Source organism: Lycorma delicatula, chromosome 6 (assembly GCF_047948215.1).
Source record: "Lycorma delicatula isolate Av1 chromosome 6, ASM4794821v1, whole genome shotgun sequence".
Taxonomy (NCBI): domain Eukaryota; kingdom Metazoa; phylum Arthropoda; class Insecta; order Hemiptera; family Fulgoridae; genus Lycorma; species Lycorma delicatula.
The window spans coordinates 130898158-130925479 of record NC_134460.1 but is presented as its reverse complement, the minus strand read 5'-3'; the positions used below and the strand labels follow the sequence as shown (position 1 = coordinate 130925479).

The window sequence follows — 27322 nt, the reverse complement described above, 5'->3', positions numbered from 1 at the left end:
TGCGGCCGGCTTACGGCTTGACGCAAGTAGTAACATCAGCTTTGCCGCCCATCCTTGCGGACAAACTGCTGTTTGATGGGCGTGTTTGCGTCGGGTGAATGACCTGTCGAGAGACGCGGCGGGCCTCCGACGAACGCTGGTTTAGATTCTGGAGTCCAGGCCACAGAACCAAGTTCTGTAATGGCCCAGATAGAAGTGGCCATTCTTTTACGTGTGGTAAGTCCAGCTATATACGTAAAGATTGTAAGCAGGGGCCTCGATGTACATCCTACAAGTTGCACGGTCATGTGTCCGGAGGTCGAGGATGCAAGACGGATCCATCTGCGTCAGGAGTTGTGTCTTCACAGTAATTTTGAGAGACAGATCCGCCCGGGAGGGGTGGGAAGCTTCAGTCTTCCACCTTCAATGATCGGGTGGGAACTCCTTTGGGATGCCATTGGGGGAATGTAAAACCGTAGTCCCGGTGGGGGATCTCTTTGAGGGTTCCCCACTAGAGGCAAGGCGTCAAGAGTGGAGTCCCGGTGGGAAGTTTCTTTTTGGGAACTCCTCATTTGAGGCATGGCATACAAAAAGACCGAGTCCCGGCTGCCTGGGTGGGGCCTTGCGTCATTCCGAGGTAGTTTGAGGCCAAGGTACCCGCCAGAGCTGAGTTTATGCATAATTGCGGGTCTGGTTCCCGGGTGACGGGGAAACTACAATGTTTATAAACAAATAACACAAAACAATACTTCACAAAAAAAAATTTCCGAAATATCATCCTTTTAATTTGTTCATTTTTCTTATCTCCTTTTTTTAATAATAAATGTACACATTGTTCCATAACCTCTAGGAACAATGTACAAATCGTTATCTATAATTGTTTACTCGATTTTTGAATTAAAAATCAATTTCAACAATCGTTTCCTAGTTATATTTCGAAATTTATTTGATTAGTTTTAAGTAAAAATAATGTCATTAATAATTTAAAACCCAATTATGTGTTTGAAACAAAGGTCATCAAGGGCGAAGCTGTGAAAATTATGCAACCATTTGAAGGTTTTTTAACATTTTCTTTTCACAATTAATTTACCTAACCTCACGTCAAAAAAATTAGATCAACTTACTAAGGGTCTAAATTAGCATATATTAAATACACTCACCACCGCTATTCCATTTACAGTTGTAACAAGATCTTCTTCTGTTCCAGAAGATTCCTTTGGAGAAAAGTTCCATGTTCTCATGATACGATAGCTTATCGTACCATTTTTATTAAATACTATATTAAATTTTTTCCTTCGTTCACTAAAATAAATATTACTATATTATTACACCTTTTCAATAATAATAATAAAAAAATCATTTATTAGCGTATTTTATAATTGTTAAAATCAATTTCTTCTGATACTTTCTCACATTAGACTATATATTTTGCTACTCGGAATTTGATTGATCAGAAATATTTTGATATCCTTTCACCAAAGGGTAATCAGATGAATCTTTATTAATACAAGAAAAGAAGAAGAAGTGTTAAAGGTTTACTACAAAATTCATTTAAAATCTTTTCATGAATAAAATCTTTATCCATCGGAAAATTAATTCTTTTAAAGTAAAAAATCAGAACTGTTAAATTCGTAAATAGTTATTAACTGTGATTAACTATGATAACAGTGTGAGTTAGTTCACAAAGTTTTTCATTTAAATTTCATTGCTCTATTTATTAATTAGTGCAATGTCCACTACACTGATTAGTGTACGAGTACATTACACCAGACACAATTTATTCTCCGAATTTAAACGAACAATAAAGCTGTACACCAAATTTATTACTTTTATTATATACGGGCTACTACAGTCATTTGTAGTTAATCAAATGAAAGTATAAACTCGTTTCATTAAATAGATCTGCCGCATTGAATTTTTTTTGTGGACGACTCTTCCAACAAGAAGAAATGAAAAATATGCTCACCAAATTAACAAAATAAATTTAAAGATTTATTTTTTCTTATACTTTACAAAAATATCTTTTCTTTTACTTATAATATATATAAATTATTAGCGTTTTATCTTTGCCGATGAGTTTAAAGCTAATTAGCTCGTTTCATAATGACGGTAAGAATCACTTCTCACAATGATTTTTGTGTTATCAATAGTATTTTTATGAAAACTTTTCAAAAATTGAAGAAAACTAAAGAAAGGTAATTTTTAGCCTTACCAACTTTACATTTATATTTAACGCGATTTTTTTTTTAATGCCCTGTAACTATCTACTTTCTTTTCATTAACCTTTCCAAATTTTAGGGCTCTTCCACGATCAGTTTTCTAATTACACGTTATTTTTTCAATTGATGAAGTTTCAAAATTTAAATCATATATGCTTATTTAAAAAAATTAAAAACATTACTAATTTTAATTTAAACAATCTATCAAGAAAATAAAAGTTCATTAATAAAAATTAATCATTATTACGTGTTGTAGATGAACGAATAATTTTGTAATTTTGTAGATGAAACAAAATGTGATCACTAAGTACGTAGCTTATGGAAAATTTATATTAATAATAGGTAGTCGAAAAAGTAGTGAACCTTTTGCGCACGAGATACTGTTAGCTTCCCAAATCTCAGGGTATATGAGTCAGCCCGACGGGCTGGTTAACTTGTCATCGTAAATCAGCTGATTTTAAGTCTATTTCTAAGGTTCAAATCCTAGTAAAGGCAGTTATATTTTTATACGGATTTGAATACTAGATCGTAGATCCGGTGTTCTTTGGTAGTTGCGTTTCAACTAACCACACATCTCAGGAATGGTCGACTTGAGACTATACAAGACTATGCAAGTCTTCCTTTACGTTTTTAGATATCATCCCCATTCATCCTCTGAAATAATAATACCTTATGGTGGTTCCGGAGGCTAAACAGAAAAAGAGACAAGGTCTATGAGTCGCATTGAGTCAGGCCGAACATCATTTGATAGCTAACAGTTGAAGCGAGTAGAGTGCAAAAAGTTTTGGAATACTTATAATCAGAATTCCATACTCAGAGAAAAGGTATTGCGCCGTGAAGTTGAGTGAACTTTCCACAAAAGTGGGCTACATTTCACCATTTTATTTCGATAAAGGCGCAAACCATACGCAGGTCCATGAAGAAATTTGTGCTGTTTATAGACAAGATAGATTAACAAAAGCAACAACCAAAAGATGGTTCAATTGCTTTCGTTCTGAAAATTTCTGTATGTCCAAAATGCTCCTCGCAGTGGGCGACCAATCACAGAAAAAGTGAATGATATTCTGACAAAAGTCAAAGATGACTAGCATGTAAGCAGTCATAGCATCACCAATGACCTAATCATTCATCATCAAACAGTGTTAAACTATTTGGAAAAACCTGGCTACAAAAAGAAGGTCGGCATTTGGGTGCCACATGATCTGACTCAGAAAATTTACTCGATCGAATTCCACTGAAACGTAACGAAATCAGGCCATTTCTGAAGCGGTTAATCACGAGTGATTAAAAGTGGATAACCTGCGCCAACAATGTGCGAAAAAAATCGTGTTCAAAGTGAGAAGAAGCTCCGGAATCTGTGACAAAGCCCATACTGACGCCCAGGACGCCAAGGAAGGATGCCCTTTTAATCCCTATTCTATTCTATTTCCCACCAAACGCACAGCGTTTGGTGGGAAATAGAATAGTTTGGTGCGAATAGAAATTCAAAAGAAACGGCCTGATCTGGTTAACAGAAAGGTTGTCATATACCAAGCTGACAATGCCAAATCGCATACATCTTTAACGACCGTCAGAAATTGATAGAACTTGAATAAAAGGTTTAATACATCCGCCGTATAGCCTTACTTGGCACTATCAGACTATTATTTGTTCTTGTCTCTGCAGAACGTCCTGAATGGTGTTAAGCTAGTTTCAAAAGAGGAATGTGGAAACCACGTGTCACAATGTTTTGACCAGAAACCACGAGAATTCTAAAGCGACGTCATTATGGTGTTGCCGGAAAAATGGCAGATCTCGAAAAAAATTTTGCATATGTTCTTTTCATAACATAATTTTTCATAATGTTTTTTCCAATAACAATAAATGTATTTTCAATTTTGGCCTTCAAAGGCTCAATACTTTTTAGACAACCTGATATCTGTATGAAAATTACTTTCTAGTGTCCTATTTTTTGGGTAGCGATCCCCGGCTACAAATAAGTAATCTATATAATTTGGTCGTTACAGGACTACCCTCTCAGGAATTATTTTTAAATAAATTAATATTCTTATCAAAATGCTCATAAACTATCAACTGGGTACAATCAGAACATATTAGTAATTAAGCAGTTAATAAGGCATATTTTTAGAATTCTTTTGTATGTTTTACATGAATTTAAAATAGAATTATATTTAAATGTCATAAATAAATACTCTTATTCTCATTACATTCTCTATAACATTGGTCCTCCGGGCCGGATATGAACCAGCGACCTATGGATCAATGTTACGGGCTCTACGTTGTAGCAGAATAATGGACTGAAGTATACATAAAATAATTACACACTGATTGATAACTAAATATACTATATTTATAAGATTAACAATATTTAACTATATTACTATGATGCAGAGGCCGTACTGGCGTGCATGCTTACTCTATCACAGTCCAACTCCGTCTGAATAGTATACAGAATGTTCTTAGTACTAAAGCTGCCCATAGGCAGCGCTGAGTGTCTGATTTTAAACCATACATACTCCCCGCACGTTGATCTTTGATCAATATTAATTACATTGTCTCAGTTTATTGGCAATGGCACAAGTTTAGTAATAGGTCTCTTGAAAAACGTGCTGCCTACCTTCAACTGAACTACGCGTACTAGACCATCTTTACCTAGGAAAATGGCTGTAATAGACAGATGATATAAAATAAATAGTTAAACGCTATATAAAGATAAACAGAAATTTAGAAGTACCAGTACAATAAATTTTGACAATGGAGTGGTTCCAAAACACGTCAACATGTAATAAAAGAATGAAGCTAAGACAGGTAAACAGTACTCAACATAGAAACTACAGTATTCTTAGCAGAAAAGAATAGTTATTATTAAGTTATTAACAAAAATTGTATACAAAATAAAACCTACAAACATTGTCGACTTGGAAATGGGTGTAACTGGCAAATCTGAGAGTATACCATTAAACATGATACAACAATTTATAAACTGATATTACTTAAGGTGAGCTCACTCCGATGCAGTAGAGGGTAATTATTTTGAACATTTATTTATTATAGAATGGTTTATTTTCAAAATGTATTGTATTAAGTAATTTAGAACTGAAAACATCTAACTAAATTTTTAAATTGAATACTGCCAGAATTAAAGTAAATAACGTCAGTTGACCCAACCATTTAATTTGTAATAGTCGTGCAATTTATTAGTTATTGTGTATTATTATTATTTATTGTTGTGAAGGATTATTAGTTTTTGGATCAATAAACTGTTTAAAGTTTTATTTTTCGTATTGTTAATACGAAATAAAAAAAATAATTCTGGGTATTTTACCTTATTTTATCACTAACATGATTTTTTTTTTCATTTTTGCAACTTTTATTGTTTTTAACTCAAAAATGAAAACATTTATTGAGAAACGGGTTTCTCCATATTTTTCTGCTAATATTTTAATTATAATCATGTACTACATGTTTTCACATTCCTATTAAAAAAAAAGTTTGATTCGATATGGTGGATCCAAGATGGCGGACAAAAATTTCAAACACACCAAAAAATAATAATAATTTTGTAAAATTATATCCGCACTTGTTTCTATCTCCTAGTATCCTTTAGTTTTGAAATGCGAAGCAATTTTCATACTTTAATATCACCTGCATAAGAAAAAATATGAATTTTTAACCTACTGAGGTTAAAACAATAGGTATTTGATGTAATAACATTGAGTATTTATATTTGTCATAGCATTGTTTTACGTCATATTTGAATATGATTAATATATTCATTCTTTTTTTTTTGGTTTCATTAATATTTTTCCTTTAATTTCTGTATAATATTCTTCTTCAACATTCAGTGTTGAAACACTTAATATTGTAGAAGGAGTGTTAATATTCCTCTAGTACTCTAAAAATTCCTTTAAGCAAAAAGGAATTTTGAGAACATTTGTAAGGGAATTTTTTGTTGACCTTGTCTCCCTGTCTCCGATAAAGAGTGTCACCAGTTCAACAGGTCAATCAAAGGACAATAAACACTCATAAATAATTTAAATGTACACAAATTTTTCCCTGATAGATATTGGTGTATCCCACAGTTACTAGTACTACTTTTCCAATAATAACTATGCTTCGTTATCTGTTAAAATCGAATCTATTGTTAACAAAAAATGTCTGAAATCCTCTATTCTTCGGTATTTTTAACAATATAATATGTATCTATTAGTTTATTTAACTAAGATTTTACTGTAATTAAAGATAATTAATAATAACTAATGAATATAAATAAGAATGATTATATTATTATTACATAAAATTTCATATGTACTTTTTATATATACTGACATATATCTATATGGACCTAATTCAACAAAAGATGGTTTTTCAGTTAAAATTTCATTTGGATTTGTCCAATTAAAAAAGTAAAAATCCATATGCATAGGTACTGGTGGTGCTTGCCAGTTCTTAAATGATGTTGAATTATTAAGTAAACTCAGTTCCTGTAATATAATAAATACATAATTAAAAGAAAATACTTATTATTTAAATAATTACAATTTTTATTCTTTTACACAGAGATCCCACGATGAAACGAAAAAATTTCAAGATATGTTAAAATGGTGAAAATAATGAAAAAACTCATATAAACATAGGTCTGGAAACGTTTTGTTTCGAGTTACGGCTAGCAAAATATCTAGTCCGGATTTCAGCTCTTCTAATAAAAAGCCCTACTGTATTTTTTGGGACTCAAATTAAGGAGTAAAATTGATGGTTCTTATGTAATTTGAGCTGGGAAATAGGATGAAACAGGTGAAACTGTAACTCCAGTAGTTTTTAAGATATCCGATGTAAAACACAAAATTCGCGGTAGAAAATCAATTCGTGTTTAGGTTTGTGGTAAAATAGCTTTATTAAATGACTACATTGCGGAAAATTTAGTAAAAAAACTTAATTATGAGAAAATTACCGAAAATACAGCCAGTAAAAAGTAAATAAAATCTTTTAAAAATTGTTTTTTTATTGAAGCAAAAAGATCAAAAATAGACAGAAAATCGTATTATTCTTTCTGTACTAATAAAAATTCTTTTTAAAAGCAAAAACGCTAATTACTGAAAATAACTTAAAAGAAATACAAAATTTAAAAGAAAAAATTTTAGCTGTGTATGTTTAATAATGTACACAAGTAAAACAAAATAATTACGTAACAAATCAAATTGAAATATATGTTACTTTATAAATATTTAAAAGATTTTTAATGCATAGTTTGGCAATACTAACAACTGTTCAACAATGAAATTCGTTTGAATATTTTATCACAAATTATCATATAGATAAAATGTAGTGCTATCATATCGTAGTATAAAATTCCGTTTCAGTTTTCTAACGGGGATATGCCAATATACTTTTTGTTTATGGTTTCTGTAACGAAAATTCTGAAACTTCTCGACGTGAATATCAGGAGAGATTTCTGAAAACCAGATTCCAAATACGAAAACGTTTTCTTCAGTGTATCAGCATTTACGAACGAAAGGGTCATTTCCAACGTATTCGTTTTCTGTTGAATGCCGAGTAAATCATCGTGTTAAGGATGAACATCGTGTAATTCAACATATTCAGCGTAGTCCAGGAACTAGTACGAGGCGAATTTCATATCGCCTTGGTTTGACAAACAATAAAATTTTTCGCATCCTACAGAAATAGAATATTTTACCCTTCTCGCCTGCGGAAGGTTCAAAATTTGCTGCCAACAGATAAACCCCAGCAGTTAAATTTCTGTCATTGGCTTCTAGAATTGGGTTGGACGTGGTGGACCAATCAACTGGCCACCACGATCACTTTACTTAACACTACTAGATTACTTCATTTGGGGTCATATGAAAACGATAGTATACCAACAAAAGATTAATACTAAAGAAGAGTTACTCATTAAAATACGAAATGCTATTGAATTTATACGAACGATCCTGTGATGATACGGAAAATCACCGGAAATATTTTACGTCGGGCAGAGTGCTGTGTACATTGTGAAGGAGGGAATTTCGAACAATTACTATAACTCTGGTTTGTTATTCTGTTATAATTTATCGTTTCATGTATTTACTTTGCTTTGCTATATTAAGAATAATAGTTATTAGGTACAGAATGAATTTGGCGAATTTCAATCTATTTTTCAATTGTTTTGCTTCAATAAAAAACCGATTTTTAATGGTTTTTATTTACTCTTTATTGGCTGTATTTACACTAATTTTCTCATAATTAAATTCTCTACAAGTTTTTTTACTGAATCTTCCGCATTGATTAGTCATTTAACAAACTTATTTTAGTACAAATCTAAAAAACCTTGTTTTTCGACACCGAATTTTGTGTTTTACATCGTATACCTTAAAATCTACTGGAGTTACGATTCTGAGACCTGTTTTATCCTATTTCCCAGCACAAATTACATAAGAAGTTACCAACTTTACTTCTTAATTTTGGTCCCAAAAATTACAACAGGGCTCTTTTTATTAGAAGAGCTGAAATCCGGGCGAGATCTTTCGCTAGCCGTAACTTCAAACAAAGCGTTTCCAGACCTTTTTTTTCACTAGTAGAATATATCCTGAAAGTTTCTCCGTGGAACACTGTGTATATGTACATGCATATAAAACAATTAATTTAATAATATATCGGTAAGTTTCTTGATAAAACAAATATATTTATTGTAGAAATAAATTATTAATATACTGATTACAAAGTGTGTGTATGTAAGCATTAAAATACTTTTTTCTGTTTTTAAATAATACATGTCAAAAAACTAATCAGGCCTAAATATGCTGTACTTCTGCTTCTTCTTTTAAACGCCCACTCCTTAGCGAAGGTTGATGACTTTATGTCTCAAAAGAGAATTATAAAAATCGAATTTAATTGCTGCATAATAATTAATCATTTCTAATTTTTCTTTTAATTGCTTAATAAAAAATTTTCTCCAATTTTTCCGTATAATTTTGAAGTTTCTGGACGAACGAATTTCGTTTTCGATTATTAAACATCAATATTAAATCTATTTATTTACAATCAAAATTTCATCTTTAACGTAATAATAACTGTTTTTCATTACTTTTAAATTTATTTAATTTAACTTTACTTAATCGGTTTTAAAACCAGCGGTTTATAGCTTATAAAGACCAACGGTATGTTTTTCAACTAAACCAAAACCAATAGTTTTTATTTTTTAAATAACCATTTTGTCTTGTCTTATTACATGAAAATACCCTTTAACCGGAAAAAATATGGTGCAAAAGCGTCAAAATAGTGGGAAGTTCAATGAGAAATTATTGGTTATAAGACATATTTGTAGAATTTTATCTATTAATTGATATAATTAAAGAAAAACCGATCTGTTTATATTAGGTGGCTAAAATAAACTTATTTATTTATAATAATAAATATTATTTAGATGTTTTAGATATAATTACTAAAATATTTTTGTATGATTTTATTTAATAAAGAAACTTTATTATTTTTTAATATTAAATATTTTATATCTGTGACAAATTAAATTAAAACAAATGCAATTTTAAACAACTGTATATAATTAATATTTTGTTTACATTAAATAAGCAAGCAAAAAAATAAGACATTCCCCATTCACTTGTTACAGTTGTTATATTTATTTTATTGTCAACAGAAAATTACATACACAATTTTATTCAACATATTTATCCTGTACGGAGGTAGCAAAAGAAACTTTTGTGCTAGCCGCGAGTTCATGTCATTATAACAAGACGATTAATAAAAGAACTAATTAAAAATACAATAGTTAAATTAAATAAAAACTAATTAAAAATACTATATTTAAACTAAATAAAAATACATTATTTTTGCAACATGATACATAAAAAAAAAAAAAAAAACATAAAAAATTTTAATTGAAAAATTAAGTTATATAAAATAGACTTAAAAGAATAAATACATAGATAAATTGCGTTTATTTTGGAAATTAAAAAAAAAAATTATGAAGAATTTTTCCAGTTTTATTTAATAAAAAGTTATTTTTTCTTAACCTCTTCAAATTTTTTATCCTCATTTATTTTTTTTCATAATTTTTATAAATGAGATTTGTCCAGAAAGTAAAAACCTTTTTTTAATAACAAATTAATAGTATTAATTTCAATGTAAGCATCGTAATACATTTATTAGCTATTTTCCCACACAATCACTTCATAATTTTAAGTATCTGTCAAATCGTGGCACTCGTTTTTGTATGCCGTCGTCAAAGAACGCCGCCACTTAGAAAAACCCACTTACAAACAGCTATCTTGACGTTTTTCATGCCGGTTCCCTCCAAAATTTCCTTAAATTTTGTAAACAGGTGGAAATCGCTTACAGCAAGATCTGAACTGAACGGCGGATGACAAAAACATGCCATCCGAAATTCCTGAGAAGTTTACAAGTTTTTTGGGGGCTTGTGGACGTGCATTGTCATGAAGTAAACACACCACTAGTCAAAAGACCACGCCTGTGATTTTGAATCGCGCGGTTTCATCAAAATTTCCGAATAAGCATTAATTGTCTGTCCATGAAGCATGTACTCGCACAGTAAGACTTCGTGGCCATTTCAAAAAGTTGTGGCCTTCATATTGCGTTTTGAAAGTGTTTGTTTGAATTTTGTTGACTGTGAAAGCTATCGAGAATGATGCCAAGGGTATGATCGGCGTTTAGTCTCTAGTGTGTAGTGCGAAACCCACGTTTCATCTTCAGTATTTCATCGCCATCTCAGTGGTAACGCTCCAGGAATGACAAAGCAGTAGCCTCTTTTTTTTTTTTGTGAGTGTCTGTCAACATTCTTGGGAACCATCGGTAAGAATTTCATATAACAGAGATCATTAACATACAGGAAATTTATCACTAAATTCATCTAACGTAAAACGTTTGTTCTCTTTAACATATATGACTATCAAACCGCTGTTTCAATCGTTCAATAATAATGAAAGTGGGGATACCTGAGCGTTGCTCATCATGAACAGATTTTCTTTCTACCGTAAACGGCACCATTTCCTCACGCTTCCTTCATTAACTACATTATCACTAAGTAAGCCAATAATTTACCGATGAATTTTCACAGGACAAACATCTTGCGCATTCAAAAAATACATATGACCAATCGTATCTCACAATCGGCGGGATTTTCAATTTTTTTATTTATTAAAAACACGCAAAACCACTCCGTGTCACAGCAGTTCTACCAAATTTTGTATAGCGCAAGCAGAAAAACTACTGAGACCAGCTGGCTTTCACCCATTATTGTTAGTAATGATGCGTGGATATGATGCGCAAACGATTCTTACTTTCTGGACGACCATAGTAATTTCAAAATAATTTTTTTTTTTAGAATAAACAAATAATTAAAAAAACAAATTTTTTATGAGTAGACTTTTAAAGTAGTTAGTTTAAAGTAGGAATAGAAAAAAATTATAAATTTTTGTTTAAACAGTATTGGAAATTAAATTTTTTTAATACGCTTTGCTTATTAGTATGAATACCATTACATAAGACCAAATGCATACTAATTAAGGTAGTAATTTAAAGATTCTCTGCAAATAATGGATTATACTGACTAAAATTGAATTTTATAAGCAGTTAAATATTTATTTTTGGTTCCTGTTACGTTAAATTTATTAAAAATATTTTAGAGAATCATAATAGCATTAAATGATAATTCCCCTTTTTAATTTTTTTACATGGCAAGGGGTACTTCTTGATTGGTTTAAGGTTCATGTTATCTCTATTTAAAATATTCATCGTGTATAAAACAAATTTTATCTTATCCAGTTGTGTTTAATCTGAGTGCATTAGGTCTTTTTGTAAATTTATCTTCCAGTTCCAGTTATGTTGTCAGTCGTTTAGGTTGGTTTTAAATTAAAAAAATACTTTTACCAACACATGCTTAATAACAAAAACATATTTTTATTTAAGAAACACAGGCAGAAGTACTCGCTTTCTAGTTTCACATATATATTCTTATTTGTTAATTTTTTTTATAATTAATTTTTTTGTACAGTTACTTCCCGTTATCTGCTAATGATCATTGTTTAATAATCGAAATATCCGTGTAATTTTAGATTTTATTTTTTTTGCAAATGATTTTCTTTCTTATTTTCCAATTTAGAGATCTTTTTCTTTTAAAAACAAAAAATCTCGTTCCGTTTTATTAATGATAAAACAAATTCAACACATAAAGATATATATATCCGCGCTGCCATAACCACAGAAAACCCTAAAATTTCCGAAGATGAGGGAGAAACCTAAACAAAACTAAAGAAAATAAAAAACAGGCATGCGCAACTTAAATATCATCTCTTTGGAGATTAATGTTGTTAATTTAACCCTTTTATAACTTACAAATACCAAAAAAAGGATTTAAACAAAAAGAAGCAATTTTTATCACCTTCAAGTTACTTACATGGTCGAAATTTTTGTAATTATTTAGATAAAACAGGAATGTAATGTTCTGATTTTCTCTTATACTCGTATTTTGTCAAAATAAATTTAACACTATAAGAGTTTCTTTACACCTAAAAAATTAATTATCAAATATAATAGAATTAATTTTTTATTAATTTTTCTTTTTTAATAGGGTTTTAAAAATTAACTTATCACTTTATATAGTAGACCAAATTTCAATTTTCTAGGTTTATGTAGATTCAACTTCTGATGTATAAAATATTACAGTGTAGTAAGATTCCATTTGTTTCCATATTAAGCTAAGTTATTCATTAAAAAAAAATTGTGAATATTTATATTTGTTTAATACTTACTCACTTTATTAGTAAAATATTTGAGAATAGGAGACCAGAATAACGCAAATATTGCTCCTAACGAACATAGAATTATACCGGATCCCAAATATAGATTTCTTTTCTTTTCCGTTACACTCATATCTGAAATGAATAATAGAAAATCTTTATTTACTCATGTATCTCCAAAAAATAAATATATAAAGAATACTACAATAAATATTTAAATAAATTAAAATAAGGCACAAAATCATTAAATTCTAACCATCCTGAGCTGAATACAAAATCTATTAACCAATAATTTCAATTAATTGAAATTAAATTAAATTAAATTCAATTTCTAAATTGAATTTATGACGCTAATCGTTTACTAATTAAGAACGATCAGAATTCTGTGAAATTTCTGTACTAAATTTCTCAATAACGATACAATTATTTTTGACAAATATAACCAACTGTATTTGTTAATTGTGATAAATATAATGGTGGCTGGGTAATTGTACATTTTTTTCCACCTCTGAAAAATTTTCATAATATTATTGATTCATTTTAAAATTATTTCACGCAACGTGATCAGTTGCTATATTAAATTCACAATATATATTATTAAATATAGATTATAGAGATTTAATACAGGCATTACCTAATTTAATAAAGGTTATAATACTATATTAAACTCATATTAATGCAATAACGAGTTAATGCAATAACCCAGAATTTGGAAATGTGCCTTTCAACAGCAGGAATATGTGTAGGGAAGTTATTTTAATACCTCGGTAGTGATGAATTTTTTCTTAACGTGGCATCCTTCCTTTAATTAAACAGTTAGGCAAACTTTTTTTGACAAAGTTTTTGTTTTTAGAGATGTAAAATGAGTTTTACATTACAACAACAAATCTTTATTTTAGAAAGTTTTCTGCGAACGAGTTCTTATATGCAGATGAAAAGATTACTCTGAAATATCTTTCCTAAAATTTTCCAAGTCAGAATTCCTAAAATCAATATAACAGTAAAAAATACAACATTGCAAAATCATTTATGTTCAAGAACTTCAAAGAACCATAACAAAACTAACTGATTAATTACTGCAAATAGTATCACTTCTTCAATAAAAGAACATATATGATTTTAGAAATGCTTATTTCAGTAATAAAACGTAGATCCATCTAAGCGAGTAAAAATAAAAATATCTACGGGTTAATCTTCACGTAATCATGTTTACATATATTTTAAATAAGTGTAAATGATATTTCACTCAAAGTTATCCTCAAGTTCTGACTTCGGTTACGTTACCATTCTCTTGTTTTGCTTGTTATCTGTTTCATTACTCAATTATTTCTACGTATATATTTTTTTTAACTTTCAAGATCATCTCATTTTTTTCTAGTTTATTTTCTTTTTATTTGTCCTAAAAAGATATTTTTTCTTAAAAATTCCTTTTTCCTGTTTGAATGAATATTATAACAAATTTATTATAAAATATTGTGGTCAAAGTTGGTGAGGAATTGGAAAAGAAAACAAAATTTTGCAGAAAAAAAATAAATAAAGGATAATATTAAATTAAAAAAAAGAAGAAAACATAAAGAAGGAAAAAGGTTAATAAAAAAACAATATAAATAAAATAATTTAAAAAATTGTTTAAAATGTTAAATTAAAAAATATAAAATTAAAGATTAAGTAATTAACAATTATAAAAAAAAGTGCATGTTAATAATTTCAATTCTACGTTGTTACATTTTCTCATAAAATTTTCCGGAGAAAGTTGTTTATGAATTGCAACTTATTTCAACCTTCGGATTTATCTCTTAATTAGAATAAAATTAATAAACCCTATTATTGACATTTTAATATTTCTTTACTGTACTGTCAATTCTTATTTCATGATATTATTTCCTGATTTCTCGTTGCTATTGTTTGAAATAATTATTTTTTTCGGATTTGCAACAAAAACAAAACTAACAACATTCATTAATTGTAATTTTACCCGTTAACGCAACAATTAATTATTTTATGGTACGTATTTTATTAGTCTATTTGTATCTATTATTAGCTATTTATAATCTGTATTTTCCCCGTAGTCATTAATACATATTTATAATTATCACAGTTTCCTTTTTTTTTTATAAGTTGATAATAACTATACTTACATTAAGTGCATTGAATAAAGTATAGTAACATGTTATTACCGCTTTAATGTTATTTGATTTTTGACCGTACGGTTTGTTTCAGATTAAAAGTAACAAACAATCATCTAATTCTTTTTCAGAAAACTTAATCTTCTTTCTCTTTTTCTGTTTAACCTTCGAAACCACAACAAGGTATTTCTTCAGAGGTCAGAGGATGAATGAAGACGATATATGTGAATATAAATGGAATGTACTCTTGTACAGTCTTAGATTGACCATTCCTGAGATGTGTGATTAATTGAAACCCAATCACTAAACAAAATCGGCATCCACGATCTAGTATTAAAATCCGTATAAAAAAAGTAACGGCCTTTACTAGGATTTGAACCTTAGAACTCTCGACTTTGAAATCAGCTGATTTGCGATGACGAGTTCACCACTAGACCAACCCGGCGGGTTAAACTTAATCTCCTAGAATCTTCAACAAATCCTAAAGGTTCGATTCATTTTAATTTAAAGTTATCTTAAAAACACGAAACAATTATTGACCTTGGGAACAATTGGGGTTCATACAAGAAAATTGTCTCAGTATTCGAACAGTTCAGGCATCGAACAGTTTTATATCTTATCTTATTCGTAGTATATGTTAATAATTTAATTTATTTAAATATTGACGATGATCATATTTTGCCTTTTGGTACTGATCTTCTTAGATGTCTCTTAAAACTTTTTTTTCTATCATGAAGCAGAATTAGTTTTCGTCTTAAACCCCGGTTTGATTAGCATTTTCTGATCTTGAATTATCTAAAAACAATATATATATATATATATATATATATATATGCTCGTATATAAAAATGAATGTTAGTTTGCTTGTCCCGTATGCGTTCCTGTACCATTCATCCGATTGCGATAAAAGAGTTTGGAGAGTTGTTTTGCGCACGCCCATGAAGGTTTCTGAATTAGTTTCGATCCGCTAGGTGGCGCTGGAGTCGAGATATTTCGAAAAATTGTACGTATTTATGGTCCGATTTGGTTTATATTTTGTCAAAAACGACAAAATATTGGTCGACACACAATTAAACATATGTAACCACATAGCACGGGCGAAGCCGCGACGGGTATAGTAATAATATATATACATATAATATATAATTTTTTCCCGTATATTAGAAGTCAGGTTTCCATTTATTTAAAATGAAAATTTATATTAAAAAAAGGATTTTAACATTTTTCTCGTCATCTTTAGAAACAGTTACTACTAAATATATGGGTGTTATCATGGACCTATATGGAAATCACATATTGACTGGCTTATCTGTGTGTAAAATTAAAATATTTAATAATGAAATTCCATAAAATTAAAGCTGGTAATACTTAAGGCAAATATATTTTGCCTACTTTCAGTCATTATTACAGTTTGTATAATTATCTGGGGAGCATCATCGAACATTCATGTTCAAAACGTGTTTTTCAGAAACTTACATTAAGAGAGATTTTTGGTTAACCTGGATTTTTTTGTAGTAAATTCTTTATGAAATTTCTTCCTTTTTTAAGACAAATTTATATAAAAAACTGAATATTTTATTTAAATAAAAATAAAAGCCATTTTCAAATCAATTTTAATACGTACAGACTTCATACGTATCGAGAAATTATCTGGTAACACAATCAAAAGACACAAGTTAATCTGACAGTTGCAATAAGAAATTACTGAATTCGAATAGCAAATTAACAAATGTATCCGATGTAAAATATTAAAATTCCCTTTAAGAAAACCTAATATTCGGAAAATTGTAAATTGGATGAAGTGTAATCTTTTTTCAGTTTGAATTACCTACCTACTTAACTTACTTAAATCTTACTATTATAAATAATTTTATCTTATTTGAATTTTTTTTTATAATTTATGATTTTTAATATTTTTATTATTATTTTACTTTAAACTATATTTCCTTTTGATATTTTCTACTTTATTAAATTATTTATGATTTTATTATTAATTTTATTTAATGGAAATAAAATAAATAAAAAAAAAAATGGAAATGGAAATGGAAATGGAATATATATATATATAATAAATAACAATATAATATAATAATAATATTAATTAATAATATAATTATAATAATATAATATATTTTAATATATAATAATATATATAATAAATAACTAATATAGTTTTATTTTATTCCAAAATATACATTTTTTATTATTTTTTAAATACAAAAATGTAATGTTATGAATGTTATAAAATCATAAATATTTATTTTATAATAGCTTTGGGAAATAAATAAATGAATCTATTTTAAAAAAGTGGGATTTTTCTATTTAACTTATTCAATAATGTTTAGATGTTATTTAAATTTCGGTTATGTCTTTATTCTGTTTTAAAAACGGTAATATTGAAACTGTCGCTTCTTTCGATAAAGATATAGTAAACGATAGAGTTTTCATCAATCTTTTTAGTTGCATTTGAGAACGCAATGCATCAGTAATGTTCAATATTCAAAAATAAAAGTTAATAAATGTATAAGTATAAAAAAGTTAATTAAGGAGGTTTGCGTGATGATAACGTTTAATGCGTGAGTTGGGACTGTTTTCTTTTGATAAATGTTATATTTAATAACGTTATATTAAATATAATATTTTTTTGTAAAAAATGATCAGAACGATTTTAAAAACTAACTCTCAATAAAACCTCTCTCATTTTTGTTGTGAAAGAACTACGATAGTTTAGATTATGGAATTCAGTTAAAAAGATACGAATTGACTTTGTTGATTTTTTTCAGGAAGATAGAGCAAAGCAACAGAAATAAAAGAAAAGAGCCAGAATGGAAAACGTACAGAAAATTGGCAGATTCGTTTTTATAGAAAATGCGATTTCTTACAATTTGTTAACTATTTTTATAAAAATGATAAATATAGATGATATTATACGATAATATTATAGCTTATCCAAAGTTTGTATTAATTGTTACCGACAGTATTGTTACTGACAGAATTGTTGCCTGTTGCGGTTACACTAGTATCAATAATTTGGTTGAATTGACTTATAAAAAGCCTATGATTGACGGATTTAAGAAAGTTAAATTTAAAAATAAAAACTATAATTTATTTATATATCAAGAACAATATCGATAAAGTCGTAAAAAACATCGAAGTACTGCTTCAGCAGGAAACTAACAATGAGGGAAAGCAGAGCAGATTGACCCTCCATTCGAAAGACGGCTTTTTGATTCGGGTAGATAGATACCGGCCTTTTAAAGGAAAACGTTATATAACCCTCCCTAAACATTTACGAAAAAAAATCACGCTATTGTAAACACAGAATATCAGGACGAGTATTGTTTTAAGTGGGCAATTCTGTGTGAATACGTATGATGAGAGTAGCCATCGATAAGCATGTTGATAAAAGGTAGTCTTAACAGTTCTTTAAATTAAAATTTAAATAAATTAAAATATTTATACCAGTTTATATTAATTTAAATTCTCCTACTCCGTTGAGCAATACCCCAGTATTTTAGGAAAATCATTTCGCATACGTTTACTCTTTAAACGGTGATAGTTTAGTAGCGATTTATAAAAGCATGTTCGGAAGATAAAGCCGTTTATTTTGGTCACTTACTATTGACGAATAACGATGCTTATCATTATTGTTATATTAAATATTTTAAAAGTTTGGTTCGTAGTTGACAAAAATTTGCATAAAATAAAGATCTGTAGAAGGGGTTTGAAGATTTATAAAAACTGTAAATATTGCTCTCAGATGTCGGATCATGTTGAATGATGGAATCGTTACACCACGGTAAAATGTTTACTCCCGAAGAAAAGTAAGACAGGACTAAATCGGTGTTAAAATTTAAGAACTTTCACTATATTCTCTCAGTATTCAATATCTGAGTTATAACATTACTCTGACGATAGGATCCGCTGACAAACAGATAAACAAAAATATTTTAAACTGTGAAAAGCGGTGTGTGCTAAATTTGAGCACTTTTGACCAACTCTAAATATTTTTAAAAATTGAAATACAATTATATTCGTGTGATAAATTCAAACTATGTATTTGGTTTCTTATCTTTCTTTAATATCTTTTTATACTATCACGATTTTTCCGTATTGAAATACAGTAAGTAAAAATACGATAAAGTTAGGAAAAATTTATTTATAAGGATTAAACTTCCGTACTTAACTTTCTGTCTGCGGTTGAATTTCGTGACATAATAATTCCACACTGGATGAAAGCTATTAAATGTAACAATCAGGTTTGAATTTCCAACCAGCCGCACTCTTTTGACTAGTAATTTACAATACACATGTTCTAATTAAAATCAAGATTTAATAATAAAATCTCAAAGTGTTAATAATTTTATATAAATTAATATACTCTAACATAATTTTTAATTGTTGTAAAATAAAATATTTTATTAAAATATGTAATGTATCGAATGTAAAATTATTTTAGTAATTTATGTAATTTTATGTAAAATTATTGGAAAAAAATTAATTTTTTGAAACAATAACAATAAAAAATCGGGAAATAATATCATGAAACAAAGATTGCCGATAAAGAAATATTTATTTTATTAATATTCCAATAAGAAAGAGGTTTAATTAATTTTATTCTGATTAAATTTTTGTGATAGATACTTACCACAAAAATTACAGAATTAATTACAAGAAAAATATCTATTCAAACTAGATGACAAAGGCTGTATAATTTCCTTTCAATTGCTCCCGCTTTTATTCCGAAAGTCGAAATAAGTTCCGACTCATAAACAGTTTTCTCCGGAAAATTTTCCGCGAAATGCTGAACGTAGAATTCAAATTAATAACACGCCCATTTTTTTGTAGTTGTTAAGTTTTTTTTTCAATATTTTTTTATGTTAAAATTTTGTTTAACTTTTTAATTAAATCTTTTTATATTTATTTATTTTTTTATTTTATTGGTTTTTTTATTTATTTTTTAATAATTTTTTCTCCTTATTTATTCATTTTTTCTTTTTTTCTTTCATTTAATATTGTCCTTTATTTATTTTATTCAAAAATAAAATTTTGTTTTCTTTTTGCATTTCTCATCAGCTTTGACCGCAATCTTTTATAATATGATTCTTAATATTCAAACAGAAAAATTACCTTTTTAGAATAAATAAAAAGCAAATACACTAGAAGAAAAATAAAAGGATCTTGAAATTAAAAATAAAAGAAAAATAACTGAGTAATGAAACAGACGACAAGTAAAACAAGAGCCAAATCCAAGAGTAAAATTTCACTTATGATTATTTAAAATATAATTATGTAAACACGATTACGTAAAGATTAGTTACGTAATAATTAGATTATTTTTAATCATTTTCATATTAAAGAAAAATCGTGTAGTATAATAAGAACTTTAAAATAATATTGAAATAATTTAAAAATTCGAAAATTATTTTTAGAGAAAGGTATGAATAAATGTTATTTCGTAAAATTAAATATTTATAAATTTGATTATGCAGCTTTTCTCTGTCCCATTACCAAGAAAATCTGATATGATAAGAAAGTAATTGTTTATCTACGAAAAGATAAATAAACATAACGAAAATATTTTTATAATTTCTAAATTAAAAAGTGAATTAACTAACTGTGTTTTTACGTTCAAATTAAATATTTTTCACTGAACTGGTCCATCTCCAAAAGAATTGAGCTTCATGATTCAAAAACTTGAAATTAAAATATAAATTTGGTTACGAAATTCATATTATTTTTGTTTTTTATAACTCGAATTTACCAGAATAAAAAAAATGTATAGCTGGATGAAGATATTACATTGTTTAAAAACTGGTTGAATCACATGTTAAGTTCTACTATGGGAATCATAGTAGAACTATGATAGTATTTTTACTATTTTTTAGTAAAAAAAGATTATTATTATTATTTCATTTACTAGCAGACCCGGCAGTGCTTCGCTATTGCTAGGTTAGAGTATATATATATATATATATATATATAGATTAAATGAACACATTTGAAAATTTGATAAAACATTAAAATGAACATTACGGCACTTCACAAAATTTAACCGTTCCCTCTTCTCCCTTTTACCCTTTTCTTTTTCCCCTTTTCCATTTTTATCATATTCCATTTTCCTTTCCCCCACTTTTCCCATTTCCTTTCCCGTATCCCCTTTTCCTTTTCCTTTCCTTCCACTATATCTCTTTCCCTTTTACCCTTCCTCTTTCCCTTTTTATTATTTTCTCCTTTCTCCTTCCCATTTTTCTTTTCCCCGTTTTCCCCTTTTTATTTTTTGCATTTTCCTCTTCTTCCATTTTTAGTTTCTTCCCTTTTACCTTTTTCGATTTTTCCCTTTTTCCCTATTTCACAGCGCGTAAATTGGTCTAGTAGTTTTTTAGTCTATAGCGGACATACATATCGGAAACAATGAAATGGAATCGTAAAATATTAAGTATAGCTTTTGTCGCTTTTACGTCCAACAGACAGTACTGTTTTTCAAAAAAAGCATGTTTTTACCTGTCATAGGTGTGACATCTTAGGTATATAAAAACACGCGCGTATTAGAATGCAGCTTTGTGTCAAAATTTCAAAGGAATAGGTGAACAATTTTCGGAGATTTAAGATTTTGAACAAACGAACTTTTACATTTATATTTATATAGATTTATAATTTTTGTTTTATAAAATTATAAGCACGTAAGATGCAGTGTAGCAAGTATTTAAATCAATCTTCATAAAGAAAGTACGTGAAAGAAAAGACAGTATAAGTTTAGGTTGATCTCTGAAATTTTTGGATAGACCATTTATTATTGTTTACGTGCGTTCTCGTTAATATTAAATTTTTCCCTTAATAATCATTCAAAACATTGTATCTAGAGAATAGATAGATTATGAAAATATCAGGTGTCTGGGATTGGACTGAAATTTATTTGAACAGAACCCTCTGTATATATTTATAATCTAAATATTATTACTAAAAGACAAAATTTACGTTGGGTTATGCATAAACATTGTGTATGTACAGCCCTAGTTTTCCCAGGATCCAAAATTTAATCTGTATTACTACGACTATTATAGATTATATAAATAATATTTTTCCTTCTGATCATGAATCCAGCTGATTAGCTCATAAGTCAGAACATGATGGAGGTATATTATTGAATGTGTAATGTAAATTTTACTATCCCAGCACTTAAAGTGTTTAACAGAGTTCGTTCATTTACTTCGTGTACTGTGATACATATTAGAATTTTGGCATCAAGATGTATAGAGCAAAAATCCCTACGGCCTAAGCCTATAACCTGAGAAATATAGATATAAATTATTATATGAAATTAAAGTTTTAATTTAATATATTTCAGTATATCTATTTGAGTATAAAAATAGTTTACCTTCAATATAAACCATTATTTGCAAAAGTTTCATCATCTAATTTTTAACAATAACATTGGAATTCTTACCATACCTCCATATATTAATGGATTTCTTTGGAGCAGTAGCATAATAAATTAAGCGATTAAATTAATTATTAGATATGATTTTTTTTATTATCTACTATCAATAAAAATAATATCGTGATCTGGTCTACTACTATTCAATTTAGGAAAGTACGATAATTTTACTTCACCTTCTACTATTTTTCAGGTTTGACATTTAAACTTATTAGAATCCACATACTGAACTGAATTCGTGTGAAATTTTTTGAATTTCATTATTTGAAGTTAAATGTTTATGAATATTTACTAGTGAAACCAAAGGAAAACTTAGTATAAAATATTGAAATTTTGTTTTCCTTTTTTCTTTTATGCATATCAAGTGCAATAAATGTATTGTTTGAAACTCACAAATCTACATTATAAATGGAAGGAGAGATCTCATGTTTTAAGAGAAAAATCTATTAAAAAAAAAAGTTTTCAGAAAAGATAGTTAAAGAAGCCAACAAATAAAAACAATAAGCGATCATTTTCGATTATTATTAAAATACAAGGGTTGGCAAGAAAGTAATTCCTGTTTTGTAGTGTAAAATAAAATTCAGGTTTTTTTTTTTAATACTGTTGGGAAGTCGACGGGACGCCCTTGGTTAACAGTGTTGCAGTAGACTTTAGAGCGATGGTGGACTGTATGTGTTAATATCTGATGAATGACAACACCTTGTTGATTATTGAAGGATTGTTTAATTGTACCCCGTCTTGGCGGTTTAAAATAATTTTGTAACATAACACTTATAACTTATAACTTAACGTTAAAGAACTTAAAGTTATTCTCTGGTACTAGAATGAAATTTTCTCATTGACAAGATTCTAGTATTTCAAAGAATTAATTCCCTCCGCCCATCTCCGTGATGGAGAGGTAGCGTCTCGGTATTTTATCTGGACGTTTCGAGTTCAAATCCCGATCAGGTTTGGCATTTATCATATGCTACAAAATTTCATTTCCACATCCCACGGACAACTTTCAAGTTTATTAGCGAGATCATCAAACAAAAAAAAGAAATACTTAGCATGCTATTATAGAAAGTGCTGGGAAATTTGTCAAAAAATTTGAATAAATTTTTAATCAAAAGAGTAGATTTTTTTCTAATAAGAAAGGAAAAATAAACAATATACTATCGCCCACAATGTAAAAAGTTAAAAAGTAAATGAAATGTTTAACTCTATCCAAAAAGTTTAATAATCTTTTCTTCCAAAATGTTCAGTGCTCATATAATTTATTTACATTCTGACTTCATAGGGGTAGACACCCTGCATATGACGGTTTTGGTCGCCACACCACCCCCTCCGTACCTAGATCTTATGGGCTTTACCGGAGATCATCTTCAGTACCTCGGCAATGGCATCTTTCAGTCAAACCTCAACCAGGATGCCACCGATGCACAAGCGACATCCACATCAGAGTACTACCAACTAACATAAACTCCAAACAAAACACATCTAACCAAGTTTCAAAGAAGACTGAATGACTTTCTAAGAAAAAGAAACTGAAATCTACCTACCAGAGTGGTAAAAATGAATTCGACACACAACGAATCATAAAACGCACACAAAAGCACTAACAGGCATAACAATAACAATAAATAATGTAAGATAACAGTAACATAAAACATAACTAACGAAAAACAAACAAATCTATAATCGAACATAAACAAAAACAGCAACAATTTAACAAACCATAAAACAAAATAACAGTAAAATCAAACATAAATACAAATAGTACAGTCAATTTGTATTTTTATTTGAAAATCCTTACCTACCGATTGATGTTTTTTCCATATGTTAGGGGTGATGAGGGAAGCTTAACTCCAGATTTTTAACATCCCCCTACCATAGATTTTTGAAAAACTCAAAAAGTTTTTGAAATGCGTTTTTCTCTGAATTTATGCATTTTAGAGAAAAGTTTTTCAAACAAAAAATGTAGAGAACATTCTCCTCTACAATTAATGTCTGTAAAGTTATGCCGAATAATTTGAAATTGACATACTAGGTGGCACTGAAGTTGTAAATAACGTTTTTTTTCGGTTTTTTCACCGGAAAAATTTGTTTTTCGTCTGTATTGCATTTGAAAAAGTTGTTAATCACAAAAAACAGACAACTTTTATTCAAACAATTTTCTTGTACGACTTACCGTTTTGGAGCTGTAGCTTGTGAAAGTGTGAAAATGATTAACGTGATAGGTTTGAGACCTACGTGAAGGCAAAATTTGATTTGTATTTTACTAACGCAAATGTCTGCCGAGGCATTTACATCGGTGGTATCCCGACCGAGGTCTGGCTGATGACTGTGAGATGTAATCAGTTAGAGGGTATAAAGATGATCTTCGGTAAAGCCCCTCAGTGCTCGGAACGGTGGGGGTGGTGTGACGACCGGTAACGTCACAAGGTGGGTATCTTCCCCCTACGAGATTGCGATGTACGTTGGAATATGAAAATGGAAATTTGTAGGGTATGAAAAATGCCACACCTGACCGAGATTCAAACCCCGAGCTCTGGATGAAAGGCGGAGATGCTAACACTCTGCTATGGAGATCGACAGATAGCGATAATTATAAACGTTAAATAAAATACAAAGATAGTTGTAAAATTATTACTTTAAAATATAACATTAAATAAAAAACAAAAATAGACAAAAACGTATTGTGTTAACAAAAATATAAATAATTTTATAATAAATAAAAATAATAAATTATTTTGGGTTAACACAAAATTAAATTACAAAATAAAAAGATTTTAAAATGAGCTAGATAAGAAAGCACCGAGAAGAAAAATCAGATAGACATAAAAACAAGTATGACTTTATATATGTCATTCAAATAAGATTATTTTATTTATTACTAGAAAGAACTGTTGAAGAATATTATTAAAATGATGGCAAATATTTGGAATATAGATTCAAAATATTTGTTCATAGGAAAGATATAATTAAAGATTTTGTTTGATTGAGGAAATATTATTTTAGGAAGATAAAAATATTATCACGAAACTGGAGTGCTACATTAAAGGAATTCAATGATTATTGGAAAAAATGTACAATAATAATAATAACAATAATAATAATTACTGCAACAAATACAAGAGGAAATCTGTTTGGTTCAATAAATAAGTTTCCTTTAAAATAAAAAATATATAAAAAAAAGAATGTATTTTATGTGTTACCTTAAATTTTATATTTTTTTTTAATAAACGTAGAGAAAGGAAATGACGAAGTTACCCCACACGGCAGAAAGGTTAGCACTCTGCCAAATCTGGAAAACAAAACAATATAAAATTAATTTAATGAAATGTAAAACTAATTTATTATTATTATTATTATTCATAAAATATTATATTAAAATAGAATTGTATGTGGTTACCATTAAATATACTCGCACGGTTATCTTTGCTCTACTCCAAACATATTCACTAACCGTCTCCATTTCCACCGTTAATTTTTTTTAAATTTATATTCTTAATTTCAATATGCTGATAATAATTTTATACATTGATTAAATAAATTGCTTATCTCAACCAACTTATCTGTATAAGTAGTGTTTTATTTTGATGTACCAGTTAGATTGACGACTTTTTAGCATATTCAACGTTACGCGCTAACAGTTTTATTGTGTTAACAATATTTTAGGGGGCAAAATATTTGATTCTTACCGAGTTCAATTTCTAGTAAAGGTCTTTGAGAATCTGGAAATCTTTCAAGATCTATCAATAGATAAGAAAGCCTAAATAAAAAGAAAAAAATATTAAATTTGTACCTAATTGTACCTAATTAGTAACTTGTAACTAATTTTAGTTAAAAGGAAGAAAAACTAGTAAAGGAAGTTGTAAAGACTTTGATCCTAGACAAGGAAAAAGGTAACTCGTGGAAATAGAGAAAACGCAGATAAGGAAAAAAGTAACTCATGGAAGTACAAAAAAACGCAATTAAAGTTACGTCACAAAGTTAAAAAAACCAGTTCGGTAAACAGTGGATTAGTTAACAAAAAAAAATTTTAGACTATTTTCTCAGCATTGTTAACTAACAAGAAATGGTTAACACCAAAATGAAATGTGTAATATTTCAATCACTGCCTGATTAAACTCCTTATGATGAAAATGATCCATATTTTAAATATATTTCGGAATGTTCCGAAATGCTTTTATAACTATAATAAATATTTTAACATTTTTCTAATGACTTAAATTTTTTTTTTTAGTCTGTGATACATTTCATTACAAACTATTTTAATACTTTATAGTTTCAAAAACCTACTTTTCTTTTTTTTAAATCTGGCTGAATTAAAGCTTTTTAAGAAAAAAAGTTCTGTCAAAATTGTAATTTAAAATCAGTTATCGGATATTTTAAAACTTCAGTTAAAAAAAAAATCACTAATATGCGATCATTTTGAGTAACAAAAAAAAAACCTTTGTAATTAGTTCAAACAATGATTTAAAATCAAGTTATAAAGAGATGACAAGAAAATTATATGCTTTGTATCTACTTAAAAATTTAAAAATATGGATGAGACAGTTTTTGAGAATCAATTAAATGTTTAATTTTTGGACACTGTTTTATAACAGAATATATTACTCTTTATGTTGCAAATTGAAGAGCTCGGTTTCAAACTCCAATGTTTTCATGTCAGGAAGATAATATTTAATCATAATTTTAGTCATATTAAAGGGCTGATATTTTTTTTTATAAAATTTTTATTGGATACCAGGCTCATTAAAAGTTGGTTTTTATAAGCAGGACGATCTTTTCTTTTTTATAGATTTA

General features: G+C 28.4%; 1 protein-coding gene across 2 annotated transcripts in view; it reads right to left on the bottom strand.

Annotated features, from left to right (window-relative positions):
- LOC142326228 (protein peste-like) overlaps positions 1-27322 on the bottom strand; it is a 69416-nt gene that overhangs the window by 21222 nt on the left and 20872 nt on the right. The window contains exons 2-5 of one of the 2 annotated variants that reach the window (XM_075368526.1): positions 25729-25817; positions 12984-13102; positions 6528-6682; positions 1140-1281 (exon numbers count right to left, since the gene is read on the bottom strand). In XM_075368526.1, coding sequence (XP_075224641.1) covers positions 1140-1281; positions 6528-6682; positions 12984-13100 — 414 coding nt within the window. In that variant the 5' untranslated portion in view covers positions 13101-13102; positions 25729-25817. Of the gene's footprint in view, positions 1-1139; positions 1282-6527; positions 6683-12979; positions 13109-25728; positions 25818-27322 lie in introns of those variants that run through there. The other variant, XM_075368527.1, reaches the window with a different exon arrangement.